Source organism: Esox lucius, chromosome 16 (assembly GCF_011004845.1).
Source record: "Esox lucius isolate fEsoLuc1 chromosome 16, fEsoLuc1.pri, whole genome shotgun sequence".
NCBI lineage: Eukaryota > Metazoa > Chordata > Actinopteri > Esociformes > Esocidae > Esox > Esox lucius.
In genome coordinates this window covers 989,694-1,013,030 of record NC_047584.1, presented here as the reverse complement: position 1 = coordinate 1,013,030, position 23,337 = coordinate 989,694, and the positions used below count along the sequence as shown (strand labels likewise).

At 40.7% G+C, this 23,337-nt stretch overlaps 1 protein-coding gene and 1 long non-coding RNA gene across 3 annotated transcripts in view; one reads left to right on the top strand and one right to left on the bottom strand.

The window, feature by feature from the left end:
• tbc1d4 (TBC1 domain family, member 4) overlaps window positions 1–4,873 on the bottom strand; it is a 153,237-nt gene extending 148,364 nt beyond the window's left edge. For both annotated transcript variants that reach the window (XM_013132835.4, XM_013132836.4), the window contains exon 1: window positions 3,724–4,873. In XM_013132835.4, the coding sequence (XP_012988289.2) occupies window positions 3,724–4,146 (423 nt within the window). In that variant the 5' untranslated portion in view covers window positions 4,147–4,873. The remainder of the gene's footprint in view (window positions 1–3,723) is intronic.
• Window positions 4,874–10,904: 6,031 nt separating this feature from the next.
• LOC117592830 lies at window positions 10,905–23,005 on the top strand. Its single transcript, XR_004574598.1, has 3 exons — window positions 10,905–11,965; window positions 13,515–13,594; window positions 22,287–23,005. It is a non-coding gene; the product is annotated as an uncharacterized LOC117592830 (long non-coding RNA).
• The last annotated feature ends 332 nt before the right edge of the window (window positions 23,006–23,337 follow it).

Sequence of the window (23,337 nt, the reverse complement as noted above, 5' to 3'; positions counted from 1 at the left end):
CACCTGATCCCAACGTGGCAGGATATTGACGTCCTTGAGTCAATGCATGCGGCCTTAACTCCTCTCCTGGAGTTCACAGACTCCCTTTCTGGGGAGTCATATGTGACGGTCTCGTACGTGAAGCCTGTGCTCCACCTTTTCCGCTCCAGTTTGCTGAAAGTTAATGAGGGGGACACTCAACTCACAAAAGAGCTAAAGACAAAAATAATGGCATATCTCGATGAGAAATATGCTGACCCTGACACAGATGATCTCCTTGACATGGCTACCTTCGTGGACCCTAGGTTTAAAGGCCAATACATCAGACCAGAGAAGGTAGGGGCCATTCGAATCAGAGCTGTGTCTGAGATCATGGATGCAGACCAGGGCCAATCACAGGCAGGGCCTTCTGAGGGAGCAGCAGACCAAGGTGCAGAAGGAGGAGCTGTCAGTGAACCACCTCTGCCACTGGGCGTGAAAAAGCAACGCAAGTCATTGGGGAGCTTTTTCAAAAAACAGTGCCAAGAAGAGGATGCTTTGCCTCTCACTGAAAAACAAAAAGTGGAGAGTGAGCTGGAAAGGTACCTTATGTGCCCTGATGCAGACAGTGAGTCAAACCCTCTGGACTGGTGGAGGCTACATGAACACAACTTTCCCAGAATTTCTCAGCTGGCGAAAAAGTACTTGTGCATCCCAGCCACCAGCACCCCGTCAGAAAGAATTTTTAGTACTGGGGGTAATATTGTTACATGCACAAGGGCAGCTTTAGACCCAGAGAAGGTCAACCAACTGGTGTTCCTAGCACAAAACCTGGACTGAAAATATACTTGAATAGTTTAACTTCAAGTATGATTAGAGTAAGAATAACTTGAAGAGTTACATGTTCATATTTCTGCAGGTTTTATATTTCAAACAATGTTACTGTACTGTATCAGGTTTGTTTTTTGTTACAGATGTTCCTCAGTCTACCTCAGTTTTATTTGTTTACAAAACACTGCACATATTTTAAAACACTTTATTCACCAGAAGGTGAACAGCTAGTGAACTTCCTAGCATTAAACTTGCACTAAATTCTCAGGTTTTTCTATGTTTATATTTAACACTTTGCAGTGCACTATTTTATTACACTTTATTAAGCATTTCTTAATTTTCTTTCATTTTGCACTTTAAATGTTAAGAGATAATTGTTAAGTGTTCATTGTGACTTTAGACTTATGTTTATATTTTAATTATTTGAGTTTGGTTGTGTTGACATTTCTTAACTTGAAGAGATTATGATCAGAGGAAGTTTGTTTAAAATAAAAATGTTTAAACGTACAATATTTTTCTCCTGGTCCTTATTTTAAATGGGTCATAAAAATATCAATAATTATCGATATCGATCAATATGAAACACTGATATCGTGATATGGTTTTCAGCCATATCGCCCAGCCCTAGATCTGACTCTGGTTATGTGGAGCCCCAGAGCGGTAGAAATGGCTTTGTAACCCATTTCAGGAAGATATGCATCAACACCAGAGTTGTTCAGGAACTTCTCTTGAATGGTTCCAAAGCCAAACCATGCAACTATGTGCTGTAAACTTCAAAGACCAAAGTTAGTAAGATATATGTTGGGCAATGTTTGCCCAAATCAGGCCTAATCGTTCACCAAGAGAAATAACTAGCCAGGGAAACACACCACAGTCAGTGTGGGTGAAAGTGCATTTGTCGTGGTCCATCTGGCACATAGTGCTACACAACCAGTTTAACTTGCTAAATAGGAAAGGAAACATGAGCAGCATGGGCCTAGTGCTGTATCGTGTGTGTCAGTTTTTTCTGGACCAAAAAGGGGCTAAGGTGGTGGGTGTGATCAGGGATGTGCCATCAAGCATGACCTAGAGACATTAGCAGAGGTGTTGATAGACGTTGAGAGATGTCTGCCAGTCACCCCATAGAATTTACAACTTTTAGAGGCTGCTCTATCTTGGTAATGGATAAGCAATTTCTTGAAAATCTATACATTTCTCCAAAAAGCTGATTGTTAAGTTTACTGCAATTTTAAACATATTTCCTTCAATTTTAAACAATTTCTCATGGAGCTGAGAACAATGGCACTGCAAACACTTTCAACATTCAGCCTTTTAGAACTAGCTATCCTATGTAATTATTGTTGCAACAAACAGTATGACAACAGCCCATAGGCGAAGTTACAAGACATTCATGTCCTATGATATCATTTACATTTAAATAATTAAGCAGATGCTGTTATCCAGAGAAACTTCTTGATTAATGGATGAAGGTGTTTATTCAGTCCTGACAGCACAAAGAGCCAACAAAACCTCAAAAGGTGCATCTGTTTATTTTCCAATAGCTACCTTACTCTACTATTTGCTTTCAGTCTCCCTTCGTCTCCCTTACTTTCTGCAACTCTCAGCTTTCACCAGACAGCCTGGCCTTGCGCACACCACAAGAAACGTGATACAGCCAAAATAAGATGATTGACGGTCTTTAAAAACAACTGTGTGTAGGAAAACTATGAAAAAGGCTATTGTTAATAGATTGGATAGACGGTAGTAAAAAATTGTTTGAATGGATAGAGTGAGTCTGCGTATTGTAGCATAGTTATGTACATCTTTGGAAGTGTTGCCTCTCTTATGACAGCTGGTACTTGGCTACCCCATACCACATGACTCAAGTGTAAACATGAAACAGAACCCTGTGCAAACAGGTCAATACGAATTTGGTTAGGCTATAGGCAACTCAAGGGTTTTTCAACTATTCCTGGAGAGTTTCCTGCCTTTTGTTCTCCAATATTGGGTGTGACTGGTTAGGCAATCTAATGAAGGCCTAAAACTATGGTTTGCAAAATTATGTATTATTTTAATGAATTACTTGTGCTATGTTGTATTTTGTTTTGGACCCCAAAAGAGTAGCTGCTGCCTAGGTAGAGGCTAATAAGGTTCCTAATAGTACAAAATGGTCACGCAGCTATGCATTAGAATCAGGTGCACTAGATTAGGCTGGAGAGAAAACCTACAGGATGGTAGATCTCCAGGATCAGAGTTTGTGAACATAGTTGGGGAGCTGGGCCTATCTAAGTTGGACATAAAGTAGATCACTTATCAAAAAAGTGCAGATGATGATGGCTAAAGTGGTTATTTAAGTCCAGGCAGTTTTCTACTGCTACTTTCCCAAACAACATATCAGGAAATGAGGCAACACTCATGATGAGGTGCTGATCATTGCATATAATACTGCTTATTCAATATTCCATGAAACCATGTGTCAAAACACAGTCTGCCTGAGACGGTTGATCCTGATATCATACACATTCAGCCTTGATCTGGATTATCTTAACCTGTATTCAAATCCAGGTTGCATATTCTCAACACCCCAACCGCCTAAATACTTTATACTGACAGCCAAAACATGTTTTTATGTACCAAGTAGTATGGGAAAATGTATTTTTTAAATTATTGATTCCACAGTGTGTTTAAAGAAACATTCCTAAATAGTACTAGGCCCACTCAGGAAAGGGGTCCACTATGGTAGAATATTTAGTTTTCCGAAGGTTGCCTATTGTTAGAATTTGGTCGAATACCTCCAAACAGGTCGTCATAGAGGGACACTTTAAAATCGTACGTTTAGTGTAGGCTATCACCTGTTAAAAATTTAAAACCACTATGACAATATCTTATCACCAGTAACGACATTACCATCACTTATGACAATAACACCTTTACTCTAAAAAGACGACAGCCTACCTGGTTGGGGTCGTTGGCCCGGAAGACATGGCATGCCATCTCTGACTCAGGATTGTCAGGCTGGCTCCGGATAAGGTAGGCGAAGTACGTGAGGTCATTACTGTTGTGAATAAACCGTGAGATAAACTGTGCTTTATGCTCAAAGATGAAGACGGACGAATTAGCGGTTTTGTTGGATGGGACACATCGAATGAAAGGCGGCGTGAGCACTATTTGAACTTCTCTGGCCTGAATGGGACCCGTTTCGCGTCCTGATTCGTTTTTCTCACTTTTCCTCCGGATCTCAGCTACCAACCACGGCAGCATGGGTAAGGTAGTTCTCCTATCCAATGAAGACCACCCAATATACCAAAGTGCAAATCTTTTAATATCTTGTTTCGAGAGATTGCGGTCTTTATTTTCGTTGTCATTCTGACCATCCATATTGGTTTAATAATAGAATGCAGACAATGTAAACGATTAATTGCTTAATTAATATTCGGCAAACTATTGACTACAGTACAGCAGAGACGTTAATATTTGTAGTGGCCTAACAATCGACAATCAATAAAAGTAGCCTATGCGTGTTGTGCTATGTCCAATTCCAACGCAAAAGGGACTATTTACATCAAACGATTAATATTCATTATTAACTCAGTCCTGTAGAGAACAGAAAAAGTTATGTTTACAAAGACAAAACACACGTTCGTCGTGTCGCTCGAAACTGCGGCTATCACAGTCCATATGAAAGATTTTCACAGGGTGGTGGCTGATTAGTTTTTCACTGGAGCCATCAATTTGTTTCTTTACAGTCGTAACTACCGAAGTGACACCTCCGTCGCAGTCTACTTCTTTTGCCCCGTCACCATTTGTGCTTGGACTGAACAATTCTCAAAAAATGTTGAAGGGTGTGCAGCGTGCTAAAACGTGGCGTCCTGAGCACGCAGCGTAAACATTTAACGGCCAGAGGAAAACGTCAGACTTCTCAGGTTCTGTGCGTTGGCTTCACAAACCTTAGTTGAAACGAGATAATAGATTCCTGCTTCCACTAAATAGTTTTTTTTCCTGCCAAGTGAATACGTCCACCAATTAACACTGAAAAGCTATGTTCTTTTTATCGCTCGCTTAGCACCCGTTGTTTGAGACAACTCTGTTAGTCCGATCCTACCGTCCGCAGACCCATGGAGGAGTGGCCGGTATTGGGAGCGAGATGGATACACCCACTTATGAAACAACACCCATCCACCAGTCGCGCGTGTTGGAGGAGTGGACTGGGCTCAAAACCACGGAACTGAAACGGACCCATACGGAAAACAAATGCATTTTTAAAATATATTTCTGAATACATTTTGAAAATATATTTCTGAATACATTTGGTCAACATATGTCAACATTTTCGAAATTGGCCGCTTAAGCCATCATTCCCTTGAGATCTGTTGTCTTTTAATCTGTTGATACAAATTTTAATTTCATTAATAGTGAGAGATTCACCATACAACTTTTTGAAATCTTCATCTATGGACTTTGCATATAGTCTTTCACTGAGTTTAGAAAGGCAGACACATTATCAATAGGGCAAACATTGCTCGTATAAAGATCATAGAAGTAAGAGAGATATTTTGAGATTTCTATAAGGTTATGAATTTCCTTCCCATCTATATTTAACGTATGAGGAGACGTCAATTCAGCATTATTTTTTTCTTTTAATCTTTTTAGTTGTGCAATTTCTTTACCTCTCCTCATTGCTGTCTGTCTTATTTCAATTCCAATAAGAATTAGCCAATTGAGCCTTCTTCCAGTTATTTTTATTATCTGTTTTTCATCTAAGAACCTACTATTGAGTTTCCAATAACTTTGATTTGATTTTTATCACCATAACCAATCAAGACTTATGGAAATAAATATAACTTTATGGTCAGTAAGAATAGATGGTTCAATGGAAACTTTCAAGACAGACTTTTCTAATTAATCAGAATATCAACCAAAAAAGTAACTGCAGGAATTTCTGGCAAGTACTGGCTGTGTGCTACATGTGACAACAATTTCCCATATTCTTCATATGAAAGGGCTATGGGGTAGGGTGGCAAGACGGAAGCCTTTTCTTACAAAGAAAAACATCCAAGCCCGGCTGAAGTATGCATAAACAAACATCAAGTCCCCCAAAAACACATGGGAAAATGTGTTATGGTCTGATGAAACCAAGGTTGAACTTTTTGGCCATCATTTTATTCCAAAAGGTATGTTTGGTGCATAAACAATACTGCACATCACCCAAAGAACACTATACCCACAGTGAAGCATGGTGGTGGCAGCATCATGCTTTGGGGCTTTTCTTCAGCTGGAACTGCGGTCTTAGTCAGGGTGGAGGGAATTATGAACAGTTCCAAATACCAGGCTATTTTGGAACAAAACCTTCAGGCATCCATTAGAAAGCTGAAGATGAAGAGGAAGTTCACCTTTCAGCACGACAACGACCCAAAGCACACATCCAAATCCACAACAGCATGGCTTCACCAGAAGAAGATTAATGTTTTGGAATAGCCCAGCCAGAGCCCAGACCTGAATCCAATTAAATCTGTGGGGTGATCAGAAGAGGGCTGTGCACAGGAGATGTCCTCACAATCTGATAGATTTGGAGCGCTTTTGCCAAGAAGAGTGAGGAAATTCACGTTATAGGTCACATTAAAGGTGGAAAAAGTTCTGACATGATTTATCTTTGTCTCATTCTTTTACATCACAAGAACCTGGCATTTTAACAGGGGTGTGTAGACTTTTTATATCCACCGTAAATGATTAAATTCTGGGCCGGGCTGGTGTTACTATGCAGGAGATATCTGTCATTCCATGCAGTAGAGACCTCATTAAAATCTCTGCCAAGTACGATTTGTATATCTGCAAATACCTCTTTAACTCTATTAATTTCTTTTTAAAATACTTGAAACAATATCCCATTAGTTTGCCTGTTATTGGAAGCATAGATATTCCCCAATAAAATCTATTCACTATTTAAATTAACTGTTAAGAATCATCCAATGTCCAGAATGGTGAGTTTTACTACTAATGACTTTACCTTTAAATGCATCTTGTTGAAGTGTATGAATGAATGCTTTTTAAGATTGCAAAAGAACATCTGTTCAGTCAAAGCGCGACAGCAGTCATCCAATGGGCTTACAGTACTGTGATGTATATTCTGTCCTGCGAGGTCAATAAAGTAAAGGACAACTGGAAGTTCTTTGAGATGAGTGTGAGTCTGTAACATTGTAAACAATAGACAATCAAATTCTGCAATAAATAATTGAATTACTCTCTCCCTTAAGGACCGGGTACATGATAATTATTTCAACCACTATACGAAACGGCTGATTTCTAACAGCATGTTGCCGGGACCGGATGGATAATCTTGGCGATTCTACTGAAGACCAACTGTTTCGTTAGAACCTCTGAGCTAACTGCTAACTGGCTAACCGAAGGAGCCCAGATAACAAAAAGTATCCATGCCGGATGTATTGCAACATCTGTTCTGGATGCGTGTAACGGACCCAGCCCGGGGTTCAGATGCACTACGGGCCAATGCCCATCTAAGACAGACTTGTGCCAGCATAGGCCCAGCTCAGACCCAAATCTACCATATTTAATTTGACATCTGGATTGGCTCTGTGCCAGATCTATTTCAGTTCCGATTCAGTTTTGATTTGCTACTGATGCTGATGTGTGTGTTCTGAGTATCTTTAAATATGCTGAGCAAAGACAAATTAAATAGAATTTGAACATTTCTACCATTAATATACCCTTTTCTTTCCATAACTCATCTTAACTGATATTTTAAAGCTGTGAAACGTAAATAGAGTTTAGTTTTTGCAGTTTTTTTGTATTGTACAGCAATCAAATATAAAAGCATGAAAACTAATTTAAGAATTGCTTTGTGTAATTGAAGTATGTCTCATTACAACAAATGTATGTATTAATTGCACGCTTTTATTATACTTAAATAGCAATTCATGTCAACAACTAAATATCAAAAACATTTCCATTTGGAATCAATTCGTACAGTGTTTCTTAACCCCAAAAATAAATAATGATTGATCAAATGGTGACAGGCAATATTAAAAAACACAAATTCATACAATTTGAGCTAAAAAAATAAAACTGGTTGTCAGATGCACACTCAAAAACCTTGTAGTTACAGATGCCCAATTCTTTGTCCCAATCCCACAGGGGGCACACACACATTCCTGCCCAGCACCAACACACCCATACACACCTGCCAACTCATTTCCATTTTCAATGTTAGATAAAAATATGAACCTTCAAACATTTAAATTTAATAGATTATTATTTTTTCATCACGACATTGCATTGGCAATACATAATAAATAAACCATCATAACATAAAATTATGAAAAAACATGGGGTATTACTAGAAAATAACAACAACATGTGCCACAACATGAGGTGAGGGAAATTGAAGATGGAGAACGTCCAATGTCCAACCGAGACTAACAATTTCCCAGAACATTCAGGAAGAAGTTGACCTAAACAGTCCTCAAGATTAGTGTTGCAGCATGCTCTGCAGCTGTGGAACGTTCTCTGCGACTGTAGATGAGGGGTCTATCCATACTCTGAGTGCTCGTAGCTGAAAGGCTCTATGGTACCCTTTAAGGTTGGGGAGGGCCAGGCCTCCCATGTTCGTGGTACGTTGCAAAGTAGAGTATTTTAGCCTTGTTTACTATTCCAAATATACGGCCGGATTACGGTATCAAGTTTCTTCCAGAAATGTATTGGTGGGGGTAAGGGGATCATTGTACTTAAGAAGTTCACACGAGGAACTATGTTCATTTTAACAACAGCAATCCTGGACTGTAGCAATGCCGGCAGTGCAGACCAATTAGTCAGATCCCTTTGAACACTACTTAATATAGTTTCATAGTTGTTTTGGACAATTCACTGTAGCGATGCGTGGATGGTGTTGCCCAAATATGTAATTTTACATTGGGTTGGTATTGTATCACTAATAGCTGACGTCACCTGTTTGGTGTTCAACATGAGCAGATTAGATTTATTCCAATTGATTTTATAGCCAGAAATTGAGCCATATTCATTAAAGATCTCAAGTCCTCAAGGTCAGATATGTACAGTAAAATATCATCTGCAAATGGCGATATTGAGTTGTTATTGGATTTAATCTGGACATTGCATATTTTATTTTGCCTTATGGCCTGGGCTAATGGTTTAAGAGAGATTGCAAATAACATGGGAGAGAGCGGGCACCCCTGTCGTGAGCCCCGCGCGATGGGGAATGGCTGTGAATGCAGGCCATTAGTTGAAACTATGGCCGTGGGTTTCGCATATAAAGTATGTACCATGTCAATGAATTTGGATCCCAGACCAAGCCTATCCATTACTTGCCACAAGTAGTTCCATTCTAGGCGGTCAAAAGCCTTTTCCACGTCCAGTGATAAAACTGCTGCCGTTGTTGGAAGGTTTTTGTCTCCTTCTATTACATGTAGCAGTCTGCGTATATTGTCTGCAGCTTGACTCTTTGGTATAAACCCTGATTGGTCGGGATGGACTAGCTTCACAATGAATTAATTTTAGTGCTAGTAATTTGCTTGGTTTACAACCATTAAAATAGTAATTTTGCCTCACTCTGTGCATTACGAAGGTGTAATCCTTGCTAGTAGGATTGTGCATTCTCCATATGTCTGTAAAATCGTGGGATTCCACAACTGCATTAACCCCCAGAGTACTATGCTTAACATTTTTGGGTTTCACTACTTTTATATTTGGGCTAACAATATGTAATGTAAATCGATCATTGTGTATTTGGCATCAAATTATTCCAAAGTACCTCAGCTAATATAAGCATGCATGTTAATGTTCTTAAAAGGTAGTGTTTTAGGGAAAAATGCACAATAAAGAAAATAATTGCATAAGCGAAATCAGATTTTTTTCTATATATCATTGAACTCTGACCATAACACACCCATACGGAGTGATACTCCCAATACAAATATTCTGTGCAAACACAATGCACATTTGTGTAAAAAAAGGCTTCACAATGAATGTGAACAGAAAAATGAAATAATTTGCCTTTTGTCCAACACGTTTTTGACGCAATCTTTAATTAAAATCAGCCCAAAAACCCTTGTGGAACTGTTCTGCCATTACAAAAACTTTTCAAACCCTTTTTCTTACACAAATATGCATTGTATCACAATAAAAGTGAACAGAACAATTAAATAATTCACCTTGTGTGCATACAGGACAATATGATTATGACACACATAAATATTTTTCTATTTATGATTGAATTCAGACCACACACAGCCATGTGGAACAGTTTTTCCAACACAAATGTTTTCTGCAAACCCTTTTCTTACACAAATATGCATTGTTTCACAATAAATGTGAATAGAACAATGAAATAATTCACCTTATATGCATACAGTCAAATTTGTTTATGACGCCCATAATTATTTCAGATCTGGAGAAGGTCTGTATGGAGGAGTGGGCCAAAATCCCTGCTGCAGTGTGTGCAAACCTGGTCAAGATCTACAGGAAACGTATGATCTCTGTAATTGCAAACAAAGGTTTCTGTACCAAATATTAAGTTCTGCTTTTCTGATGTATCAAATACTTATGTCATGCAATAAAATGAAAATTAATAATTAAAAAAATCATACAATGTGATTTTCTGAATTTTTACATGTACTCCAGGTTTCAGTGGTCTGTCCAGACGAGGAAAGCATGTTTATCCCCCTCTAAGCAGTGCCGCCACGCCAACAGGGCTCGAACCACGGCCAACAGCTGACGATCACCCACGTCGTAGTTCCGCTCTGCCGCACGGAGCTTCTGAGAGAAGAAGGCACAGGGACAGAGCGTGTTACAACTCCCCGTCCATTGGGAGAGGATGGCACCAAGCCCACAGTCGGATGGGCCATAAACGGAGTGGTGGTGAAACAACGTTTCAGTTCCACAAACGCTCGCTCCGCCGTCCATTGTAACCAAGTCGCCCCTCCCTTCAGAAGGGAGGTGATCGGAGCCGCGACCTGGCTAAAGCCCCGGATAAACCTCCGGTAGTAATTTGAGAAGCCTAAAAATCGTTGCACTCACTTTACCATGGTCGGTGTAGGCCAATTACGCACGGCATCAATGTGATGCTCCTCCATAGCCACACCTGCGCTGGAAAAACGGTACCCCAGGAAGGACACAGATGACTGGAAAAACAGACATTTTTTTCGGCCTTCACGTACAGGTCATGCTCCAGCAGTCTAACAAGCACTCTGTGCACCAATGAGACATGCTCAGCGCGGGTAGTCGTGTATATCAAGATGTCATCGATATACACCACCACGCCCTCGCATAACATGTCCCTGAACACATCGTTGATGAAGGATTGAAAGACTGATGGGGCATTAATCAAACCGTACGGCATCACTAAATACTCATAGTGGCCGGAGGTGGTGCTAAAGGCTGTCTTCCACTTGTCCCCCTCCCGGATACGCACCTCCTGAGGTCTAATTTGGTAAAAAAGCGGGCCCCGTGCATCTTCTCCACCTCCGTAGAGATCAGAGGAAGAGGGTAGCGGAACGGGATGGTGATCTTGTTCAGTGCCCTGTATTCGATGCACGGGAGCAAACCACCCTTCTTCTTTTTCACAAAAAAGAAACTTGAGGAGACCAGTGACTTGGAGGACCTAATGTACCCCTGTTCCAGCGCCTCCTCAACGTACAAGGCCATTGCCGCCGTTTCGGTATGGGACAGTGGATACACTCGACCCTTAGGGAGCGCGGCTCCGTCAATGAGGTTTACCGCGCAATCCCCAGCCTGTGTGGTGGTAATACAGTGGCCTTATCCTTGGAAAAAAACGCGGCAAAGTCCCTGTATTCTGGGGGAATTGGCATGGCCAGAGCACTGTCTGGAGCCAATGGAAACACCCAAACACCTACCTTGACACTTCCGCGACCACCCCGAAAGACCCTGACTAGACCAAGAAATGACGGGGTCATGGAGAGACAACCAGGGGAAACCCAACACCACAGGGAACATGGGAGAGTCGATGACGTGGAAGGAGAGGGTTTCACTATGCCGGCCGCCGGTGACCATGAGGAGAGGGATAGTGCATTGGGTGACGAAATCCAACCCTAGTGGCCGGTTGTCCAAAGCTTTCACAGGTAGGGGGGTGGTAAGGACCTGAAGGAGAATGTGTGAGCATAGAGCGAAGGACCCAGCCACGCCCGAGTCTACCAGCGCCGTACACTGGGTAAGCAACGGAAAACCGGGGAACTCAACAGGGACAGTGCACAGGGAGAGAGGAGAGGCAAGGGCTGAATGGGCATGTGCTACCTGAGTTGATGCGGAAGTGCTGTGCCTGCCGCCTCTCGACTCGGGGAAGGAGGTGTAGTGTGGTGCGGTGGAACGGCCTCGTCTCCTTTTGGAGGCACTCCACACCTGTCCTCCCGACCTCTGCCCGGGAGTGCAGCCACCCCCAGGTCCATGGGGAATGGCGGTATCAGGTTGTTGGGGTGGAACGGGTGGGCCTCTTCCGGGATGTCCTCTGGCAGCCAGCAGATTGTCGAGACGGATAGACAGGTCCACTAGCTGGTCGAAGGAGAGGGTCGCGTCCCGACATGCTAACTCCCTCCGGACATCCTCGTGAAGGCTGCACCAGTAGTGGTCAATGAGAGCACACTCGTTCCACCCAGACCTCGCTGCCAGGGTCCGGTGGCAACACGACCGGTATTGCTGGGCTCTGCTGGCTCAGCTCTAGGCGCTGTACCGCTTTTAAAACGATATCCATCACGGCGCCTAGGCTGGCCAGCATGGATGAGCGTTCCTTTACTAACTCTGTAACACCGGCCTCACCTTCGGCTCCTTGTTGTTCCTGTTTTTAAGGTGTGTTATTCTGTCAGGCTTCGAAGAAATGAGGAGCAGGAAACGTGGAGTCGTATAGTTTAACATATTTTACTGACGGCGTAGCTCAAAACAATGCTCACATAGGTGAGACAATAACACACAAAGACAGGGGAAGCAGAGGGAACATATATTGGGGGAATGATCAGAATGAGAACCAGGTAGGCTAAACACGACAACAGGTGAAATGCATGAATGAGATGGGCGGTGATGTTAGAAGACCGGTGACATCGACCGATGGAGCCTGCCTGCTGCAGGGGGAGGAGAGGGCGCAGTCATCACACTTTATGGCAGAAGGGGTCGAGACATTTTATGGCATTTTTTTTTGTAACACCATGGAGATTATTAGAGTGGGTAAGAATTGTAGAAAATGAATTTAATATTTATATAACTTTTTTTTTTTAAATGTTCTGTTAGAAGGCCTTTGTATTCTGTATGCTCGAAACATTACGTATACTCAACAACCATGTCAGCAACTAATGATGTCTCCATCTGTATATGAGGCAGTAATTAATGGAATTTCGGCTGAGTAATGCTCCTAGTTTCAATTTACTCTGTGTGGTAGACTAGGCCTTGGGCCTAGCAGAGACCACTAGAAGAAGTCTCCCTTTTGATCACCTGCTCCTTGTATTATAGAGGTGAACAGGACTCTATTCCTTATTGGGAGAGTTGAGTTAGAAAAACCCCCAATAGCAAAATGCCGCTGCGGTCGTGTGTGAGCTTTAACCCAGTTGTCTGGGCAACCGACGTTCTATGATTACCTATGATTCCTGGATCTTTGTCTGTATGCAACCTAAGCTACATCATGGCAACAACAATTATTTGTATGTGCATATTTGCTAGTGCTGATGTCGTCACCTGTACTAACATTTTCCATCTTCCACAATTTGGCACCCCAGATGGGATTTCAATATCTTCACGACAATGGTGGTTGCTTTTTCAACTCTCTCCAGCTGACTGAACTGTCGGAATCATAGAGGTAAGAGAAGCTTTTTTAATTTTATTTATTTTATTCTGCATGTCAGTCTGTTTTGAGAATTGAATTGTTTGCACCGGAGCCGGGAATGACGATGTCCAATTAATTCAAGCCAAATAACAATTATGTATGGTACATGTTTTATTGTTGTTTCATTATTATAATATTGTACTGTACAAAATGTAATATATAGAAAATCCTTCAATAAGAAGTTAAAGAACAAAAAAAGAGATAAGATTGAAACTGAAACTGATACTGCGGATGTAAACTTTGTGATTGATGTGATAACATGGTATATTGTTTAAAGAATATAGATAATGAATAATGATCATTAAGAGATCCTAAACCTAAATTTAGAATAGCCAATTAGAGATTCCCAAGTTTCTGTTGTATGTGAGGGAATAACTACTTTGAGAATCCCAAGAACATGCGTTAGTTGAAACCATGATATAAGTGTGACACAAACTACTTTGGGTCATATTACTCCCCTTGGTGGGTTTCAATAGCCACAATGTGCCAAGCCAAGGCTGGTCTTAAATTAGGGAAAATTAAAATAATTAAAATCTGTTATATCCAAGATGCTTTAGGTGAGTATACTCAAGAGCTTTAGGTAAGGGGCTAAAAATCTCTACACTGTTGAATGGCAGAAGTATGAATGGCCGGCATTGAATAGGTGTTTGAATGAGTGAGTGAGAAAAATGTGTGTGTGCTCAATACAGTGAGGCTTAGGATTGTGTGTGTATTGGTGAAGAACTTATATAACTGTCATGGGGAAATCCATGTGTGAAACTATTGCAAATACACCACTGTACTTGTGTTTTATTTTTCTATTATCTGTGTTTTGTTAGAAAACAGTAGCAACAGGCAGATACCAAAGATTGTTGTAATTTGAGTAAACTGAACTTTTTCTAAGACATTTCAAGCACTGATACAGCCATAGCAAATTATATGCCAAGTATGCTGGTGATTTTCACTTGGACAATTATTTTTCCTATTTGGAGTTATTTGTGTTTATTTGCAACCAAGCAAGCAAGTTTATTTATATAATACAATTCATACATCAAAGCAATTCAATGTGCTATACAAAGAAAAATATATGAAAGTACAATAACATAAAAACAAATACTCAAATGAAAACATCAAAGCAAATGAATACATCATAATAAGAAAAAATACAATAAGAAAACATAAAGATTAAAAATGGGATAAAAACATAGGAAGCTATAAGGCTAAAAAGTGTGGTTACGTTTAAGTAGTCATAGGCATGTGAGAAGAGGTGTTTTTAACCTGGATTAAAAATTGATACGTTTGGGGCACGGCTAAGATCTTCTGGTAGTTCATTCCAGTTTTGTACAGCATAAGTGCTAAACGCAACTTCTCTATGTTTAGTTTGGACTCTTGGCTCTACTAGTTGACCTGTGTTCATGGATCTAAGCGCCCTGCTCGGTTTATATTCTGCAAACATATCAGAAATGTATTCGGGTCTTAAACCATTCAGGGATTTATAAACTAAAAGCACCACTTTGAAATCTATTCTGTAACTGACTGGAAGCCAATGCAAAGATTCAAGAACTGGAGTGATGTGCTCTTTTCTCTTGGTCCTGGTTAACATTCTAGCAGCAGCATTCTGAATGAGCTACAGTTGTTTCACAGTCTTTTTTGGGAGTCCAGTTAAGAGGCTATTACAGTAGTCCACCCTACTAAAGATAAAAGCATGGATGAGCTTCTCTTGGTATTTTTGGGACACCAAGCCTTTGATTCTGGGTATATTTTTTTGATGATAGAATGCTGTTTTGGTTACCGCTTTGATATGACTGTTAAATGTGAGGTCTGTGTCTATCAAAACACCAAGATTACGCCCTTGATCCCTGGTTTTAAGGGTATAATGATTGGTGCAGCGTTGCGGGAGCAAGGAACCAGGTGCAGGCAGGGGTAGTCAGTGTTGATTCTTTTAATTTAAACAAAAGTAACACAGAGCACAAAAACAACGAAAGAAAAGGGCTGACTAAAGCAGCAAAACGAATGCAAGCAACGGGAATACTGTACTTACATAAAACGGCAACACACAAGACATCCAAACACAACAACAACAATGATCCACACTGTGGGGAGCAGAGGGGAACCTTTAAACACATACAAACGATATGAATAGGGACCTGATGTGAATGATTGAAGACATTTACTTATACTTGTTCTTTTATTTTTGTTGCCAAACACAATAATTTCAATTTTGGTTCATCCAGGTATTTATGTGCTCTATACAGTGACACAGAGTGTCTATTGAGCTGTTGCCATATGGTTCGAGAGCCATATATATTTGAGTATAATCGGCATAACTGAGGTAGTTAATGTTGTTGTTTTGTAGAATTTGGCGCAGAGGTAGCATCTAGAGATTGAACAGAAAGCGGTCTGAGTACTGATCCCTGTGGAACTCTGCATGTCATAGCCACCCTATCAGATTAATGATTACCAGTGGTGACAAAGTAACTCCGGCCATCTAGATAAGATCTGAATCAATCAAAGACTGTTCCGGAGTGTCCTACCCAAAGTGTTCAATGATCTACAGTGTCAAATGCTGCACTGAGATCTAATAGAACCAGAACTGTTATTTTATCAGAATCAGTATTCAGCCATATATAATTTAAAACTTTAATCAGGGCCGTTTCAATACTATGGTGAGGTCAGAAACCTGACTGAAATGTGTCTAAGAGACCGCTTGAGGTCACAATATTGCTGAGTTGATTGAAGACAACCTTCTCAATGATCTTGGCTATAAAAGGGAGATTTGATACAGGTCTATGGTTGTTCAATATAGATATATCCAGTGTTCTCTTTTTTAATAAGGGCTTAATGGCACCTGTTTTTAGAGACGTTGGGAAAATGCCTAATTGCAGGGAGCTATTAACTATTTGCTGTAGGTCCATTGTTAAAGAGTTAAAATGGCAGTGTGTCGAAACAGCAAGTGGAAGCTTTGAGATGTCGAACTGTTTCTTCTAGGGAGTCCCTGTTAGACTGTGTAGTTCTGATGTTTTGTCTAATACTTATAATTTTTTCACTAAAGAAACACGCAAAGTCATTACATTTAACAGTGGACATGAGTTCTGATGCTATCTGCTTAATTGGATTTGTAAGCTTGTCGACCATGACAAATAGAGTGTGGGTATTGTTGATATTTTTGTTGATCATTCCCAATAAATGTTGTTTTCTGGCCCTGCGTAACTCATTGTTGAAGCTACCAAGGCTTTGTTTATAGATGTCATAGTGAATCTGAAGTTTAGTTTTCATCCACTTACGTTCCGCTTTCCTACATTCTCTTTTCAGGGCGCTTAACATCATGGTGGTTCTCCATAGTGTTTTTTGTTTGCTCATAGTTTTCTTTACCTTTACCGGTGCAACACGATCCATGAAATTCAATATTTTGGCATTAAAATTATCCAGGAGTACATCAACTGACTCAGCACTTATTGTTGGAGAGATAGCTATGGCTTCAATAAACTGAGCATTGATACTCTCAATAATGTACCTTTTCTTAACAGAAACAGAGTTTACTGGAACATTTGGGGTGATGAGTGAATCAAAAAAGACAGAAATGATCAGACAGGGCCAAGTCTTCAACCATGACAGAGGAAATATCAAGACCTTTAGAGATTTGACTATTATTACTTGACATTTTATTTGACAAACTATTAAGATAAAACCTACTAAGCTAACCTTATCATAACTAGTCCATGCATGTAAAGTCTTTGTCACTAACTCTCTTGTCTAGGCCATTTAATTGAGCAAAACAACATTTAACAGGGTAGAAGATGTACCAGGTCCATACACTTAACTCTCCTGTTACACGTATGACTCTACAGAGACTTTATATAAGCTATTACTTGCTAGAAGTTTACACCTTGCTATTATCAAATGACCCGCGCATAAAGGTGGTAACGACAGGGTGTCCGTAGGTAACACCATTAGGTAACTCCATGGCAGACAAATTGGCGAAGGAGGCTGCTAAGCTGCCTCTTTAAGCTGCTCTAACTTGTTCTGCAACTAAACATGTTAATATGTGTCCAGGTTACACGGTTGACCTTATCTGGGACCTGCAGACCTCTGTCGACAAGGCTGACTAAAAAACCTGGGTGACAGCCGGCTGTGCAGCTGGTACCGACAGGATCTTTAGACACCCGTTGGGTAAACCCGTTGACCCAGTCTCACTTCTGCCTAGTCTTTCCAAGTGGCTCATAGAGTGTGCCACATGGGAAAAGGGGGAATTATAGATAATATAGGCAGACTTTGGTTTGCTCCAGGACTTCAAAAAGCATGTCAAAAATCTTTAAGGGAATGCCCAATCTAAGGTACATAAAACAGGCCCTTTAAAACAAGGTAAAACTCCCCCACCACATTTACAAATAGATTTTTTTGAAATGACAGAGGGCTGGAGACAAACGTTATTGCTTGGTAAGTAATGATTTCCAAGTTGGGTGGAAGCTTTTCCAACACAAAACAATGATGCAAAGACTGTTTTGAAATTTGTGATAGGTCATGCCTAGGTTTGGTGTGCCAGAAATTCTTCATATCTGATCAAGGGACACACTTAAAAAAATGAACTGAAGAAAAATCTGTGCCAAGCACTAGGCACTCACAAAATTATGTAATAATATAGGCAATACAAATGAACTGAATATACACTCACCTAAAGGATTATTAGGAACACCATACTAATACTGTGTTTGACCCCCTTTCACTTTCAGAACTGCCTTAATTCTACGTGGCATTGATTCAACAATGTGCTGAAAGCATTCTTTAGAAATGTTGGCCCATATTGATAGGATAGCAACTTGCAGTTGATGGAGATTTGTGGGATGCACATCCAGGGCACGAAGCTCCCGTTCCACCACATTCCAAAGATGCTCTATTGGGTTGAGATCTGGTGACTGTGGGGGACTCTACTATCTGAATGTCTCAACAGAAATCGAGACACATCAGACCAGGCAACATACTTCCAGTCTTCAACTGTCCAATTTTGGTGAGCTCGTGCCAATTGTAGCCTCTTTTTCCTATTTGTAGTGGAGATGAGTGGTACCCGGTGGGGTCTTCTGCTGTGGTAGCCCATCTGCCTCAAGGTTGAGCGTGTTGTGGCTTCACAAATGCTTTGCTGCATACCTCGGTTGTAACGAGTGGTTATTTCAGTCAAAGTTGCTCTTCTATCAGCTTGAATCAGTCGGCCCATTCTCCTCTGACCTCTAGCAGCAACAAGGCATTTTCGCCCACAGGACTGCCGCATACTGGATGTTTTTCCCTTTTCACACCATTCTTTGTAAACCCTAGAAATGGTTGTGCGTGAAAATCCCAGTAACTGAGCAGATTGTGAAATACTCAGACCGGCCCGTCTGGCACCAACAACCATGTCACACTCAAAATTGCTTAAATCTCACCTTTCTTTCCCATTCTGACATTCAGTTTGGAGTTCAGGAGATTGTCTTGACCAGGACCACACCCCTAAATGCATTGAAGCAACTGCCATGTGATTGGTTGATTAGATAATTGCATTAATGAGAAATTTAACAGGTGTTCCTAATAATCCTTTAGGTGAGTGTATCTATACAATGCATTTCCATTCTCTGTTGAGGTGTAGCCAAAATAGGACTGGGTTATGTTTATTAATTGAGCTGCATTGGTTATGGGTCATCCCCATTCTGGTACAATACAATATTCAAATAGATTAAAGGCAGAAGCCACAAAATTGTTTATAGTTTTAACTTGCTAAGATTTCACAGTTTGCTAATACCTGAATGTGTGACAGTTATAAATTTAAAATTTAATCTGAAGGAAATAGTGCACTGTTTAAGATGATGGGGTTGCTTTCCCATTCCAATTTTGGAACTCCGTGTACATGAAATTGCAGGACTGGCCATTTCTAAATTATGACCTCATCTATATTATGAAACACGACCAAGACTTGCTTGAAGGTAGAATCAACTGGCCAATGTTAAATGTATTGTCTTTGTGTATGAACGTTTAAATGTTGTGTTATGTCCAAATGTTGCAAACTGTCTGCAAAAAACTACAAAACTAACAACTAACGGCAAGCCTGCTTATTTGTGCTATTTGTTCTGTTAAACCCAACGTCCTCACAAATGCTTTTATGTTCGATTATTTGGGGACATGACATAAAACATACTTAGATCTTGGAGTTGTAGTAACAATGTACTTCTCCCTCAGTGTCTAGAAAGGGGAGTCCACATGACATAAGTTTGATAGGGTGAAAAATGGGGGAGAAGAACTTTAACTACAAACCCGATTCCAAAAAAGTTGGCACACTGTACAGTTGTGAATAAAAACAGAATGCAATGATGTGGAAGTTTCAAATTTCAATATTGTATTCAGAATACAACATATCAAATGTTTAAACTGAGAACATGTATCACTTTAAGGGAAAAATAAGTTGATTTTAAATTTCGTGCCATCAACACATCTCAAAAAAGTTGGGACAAGGCCATGTTTACCACTGTGTGGCATCCCCTCTTCTTTTTATAACAGACTGAAAACGTCTGGGGACTGAGGAGACAAGTTGCTCAAGTTTATGAATAGGAATGTTGTCCCATTCTTGTCTCATACAGGCTTCTAGTTGCTCAACTGTCTTAGGTCTTCTTTGTCGCACCTTCATCTTCATGATGCGCCAAATGTTTTCTATGGGTGAAAGATCTGGACTGCAGGCTGGTCATTTCAGTACCCGGATCCTTCTTCTATGCAGCCATGACATTGTAATTGATGCAGTATGTGGTCTGGCATTGTCATGTTGGAAAACGCAAGGTCTTCCCTGAAAGAGACGATGTCTGGATTGGAGCATATGTTGTTCTAGAACTTGGATATAACTGTCAGCATTGATGGTGCCTTTCCAGATGTGTAGGCTGCCCATGCCACACACACTCATGCAACCCCATACCATCAGAGATGCAGGTTTCTGAACTGAGCGCTGATAACAACTTTGGTTGTCCTTGTCCTGTTTAGTTCGGATGACATGGCGTCCCAGTTTTCCAAAATGAACTTCACATTTTGATTCGTCTGACCACAGAACACTTTTCCACTTTGCCACAGTCCATTTTAAATGATCCTTGGCCCAGAGAAAACGCCTGTGCTTCTGGATCCTGTTTAGATACGGCATCTTTTTTGACCTATGGAGTTTTAGCCAGCAACGGCGAATGGCACGGTGGATTGTGTTCACCGACAATGTTTTCTGGAAGTATTCCTGAGCTCATGTTGTGATTTCCATTACAGCATCATTCCTGTATGTGATGCAGTGCCGTCTGAGGGCCTGAAGATCACGGGCATCCAGTATGGTTTTCCGTCCTTGACCCTTACTCACAGAGATTGTTCCAGATTATCTGAATCTTTGGATGATATTATGCAATGTAGGTGATGATAACTTAAAACTCTTTGCAATTTTACTCTGAGAAACTCCTTTCTGATATTGCTCCACTATTTTTCGCCGCAGCATTGGGGGAATTGGTGATCCTCTGCCCATCTTGACTTCTGAGAGACACTGCCTCTCTGAGAGGCTCTTTTTATACCCAATCATGTTGCCAATTGACATAATAAGTTGCAAATTGGTCCTCCAGCTGTTCCTTATCTGTACATTTAACTTTTCCGGCCTCTTATTGCTACCTGTCCCAACTTTTTTGGAATGTGTAGCTCTCATGAAATCCAAAATGAGCCAATATTTGGCATGACATTACAAAATGTTTCACTTTCAACATTCGATATGTAATCTATATTCTATTGTGAATTAAATATAAGTTTATGAGATTTGTAAATTATTCCATTCCTTTTTTACTCACAATTTGTACAGTGTCCCAACTTTTTTGGAATCGGGTTTGTAAAATATAGAAGAATGAGGTGGAGTAGGAGTTACAGGTCTATGATAAACTGAAGCACTTGTGAGGAATTTGTGGTATCTGTTTGGGTGATAGGATAATTGCATGATAAGGTGACTCATTTAGTAGTTTTTAATATATTAATTGGTGAGCTAGCCAGGAGACTGTTGTTTTTGTCTTTTATTTTGTTCCTAAATGACCAAGTCTGGTTCAGAAAGTGTTGTTGTTTGTTTTGGTTCCAGATTGGTGGCTAGTACGGGTTAGAAAGGCACTAACAGTAATAACACTACCAGTAAGAGATTAGGAGACTTCCAAAAACATTTTCATTAACTGGCATAGTTATGGGCTAGTAATGGGCTGGGCTCTATTATTAGAATCGGTTTTATTATTAGAATTTGCAATACTATTATTTTCAGACCAAATCTCAGAATAGACTCACTGCTTCTATGAAGAAGGAAAAACATCAGCATTTTCTTCAGCAATGTCCTCAAACAGAAGTTTTATCAATTAGATTTCGTTTTTGTAGATGTCACATATCTGAATCATGATTTTAATTTGTTTTAATGGAGTTAGCCTATTTTGCATTGATAACAACTTTTCACATTACACATCTACAGGTAAATGACCAAAGGGATAATTACATTTCAATTTCATTTTCTTTTTTCCCCCCACAAAATAAAAAAAACAAGTGGAGAGGAAGACATATGTTTGATTAAAAAACAACTGAAATACGATTGGGGTTTAATGGAGTTAGCTAATACACAACTCTCTGCTGTAGTTGGGATTCTACCTTTGTGTTGTGTGAGATTCAATCTCTGTTTCTCACAATGTAGGAGTCCTGAATCACTAAATGAAGGGGTACCTCAAACCTGTGGTCCAGATCATTCCAGGGCCAAACCAAGCCCAGACCAATGAGAAACTGCCTTTGGTTCCGAGTAAGAGTGTTGGACACTGATGATTCCAGATTTACCACAGCCAAGGAGAAGTGGGTGACAGACTATGCCACATACAAGAGAGTCCAAGGCTAGGCCATTGTCATCAGCCAGGACCTGAACTCTATAAAGGACAGGTAACCATCTGGACTGACTCATAGGAACAGGGACAATTGACTTTGGGACTTTGGGGTCATAGAGAGGTACAGCACGTACAGTAGTGGAAACACATCAAATGTGGGACACTAGAATGGCTGACAACATCACAAGAGGGAAGCAGTAACATCAATAAGGCTTTAAATCACTACAGTTTTCACATGTAACAAGTAGGAAGGTTGGATGAATGGAGAGGACCACGCAACACAGCAGAGACTCCAAGATCCTCCACTGCCCCAGCCAGGAGCCAGTTGCCAGATCAGAGAGCAGAGGGGAGTTGGACTTTAATTTCTTCATAATTTTTTATTTTGTATTTTTTATTGGGGTCTTAGCAATTCACTGGAGATATTTGTTCATTATTATTATTCTTTTAGCAAGTTTTGGTCTTTTGTATTTCGACCATCCGAGGCCATGGTCCTCAGTCGGGAAAAGGGTGGCTTGCCCACTCTCAGGTTGGTGGAGAGTTCCTGCCTCAAGTGGAGGAGTTTAAGTATCTAGTGGTCTTGTTCACGAGTGAGGGAAGGATGGAACGGGAGATTGACAGACGGATTGGTGCAGCTTCTGCAGTAATGCGGTCGATGTATCGGTCAGTCGTGGTGAAGAAAGAGCGGAGCCGCAAGGCCGGTCAATCTACATCCCTACTCTCACCTATGGCCATGAGCTTTGGGTCATGACCGAAAGGACAAGATCCCGGATACAGGCGGCCGAAATGAGCTTTCTCCGCAGGTTGGCTGGGCGATCCCTTAGAGATAGGGTGAGAAGCTGGGTCACCCGTGAGGAGCTCAGAGTAGAGCCG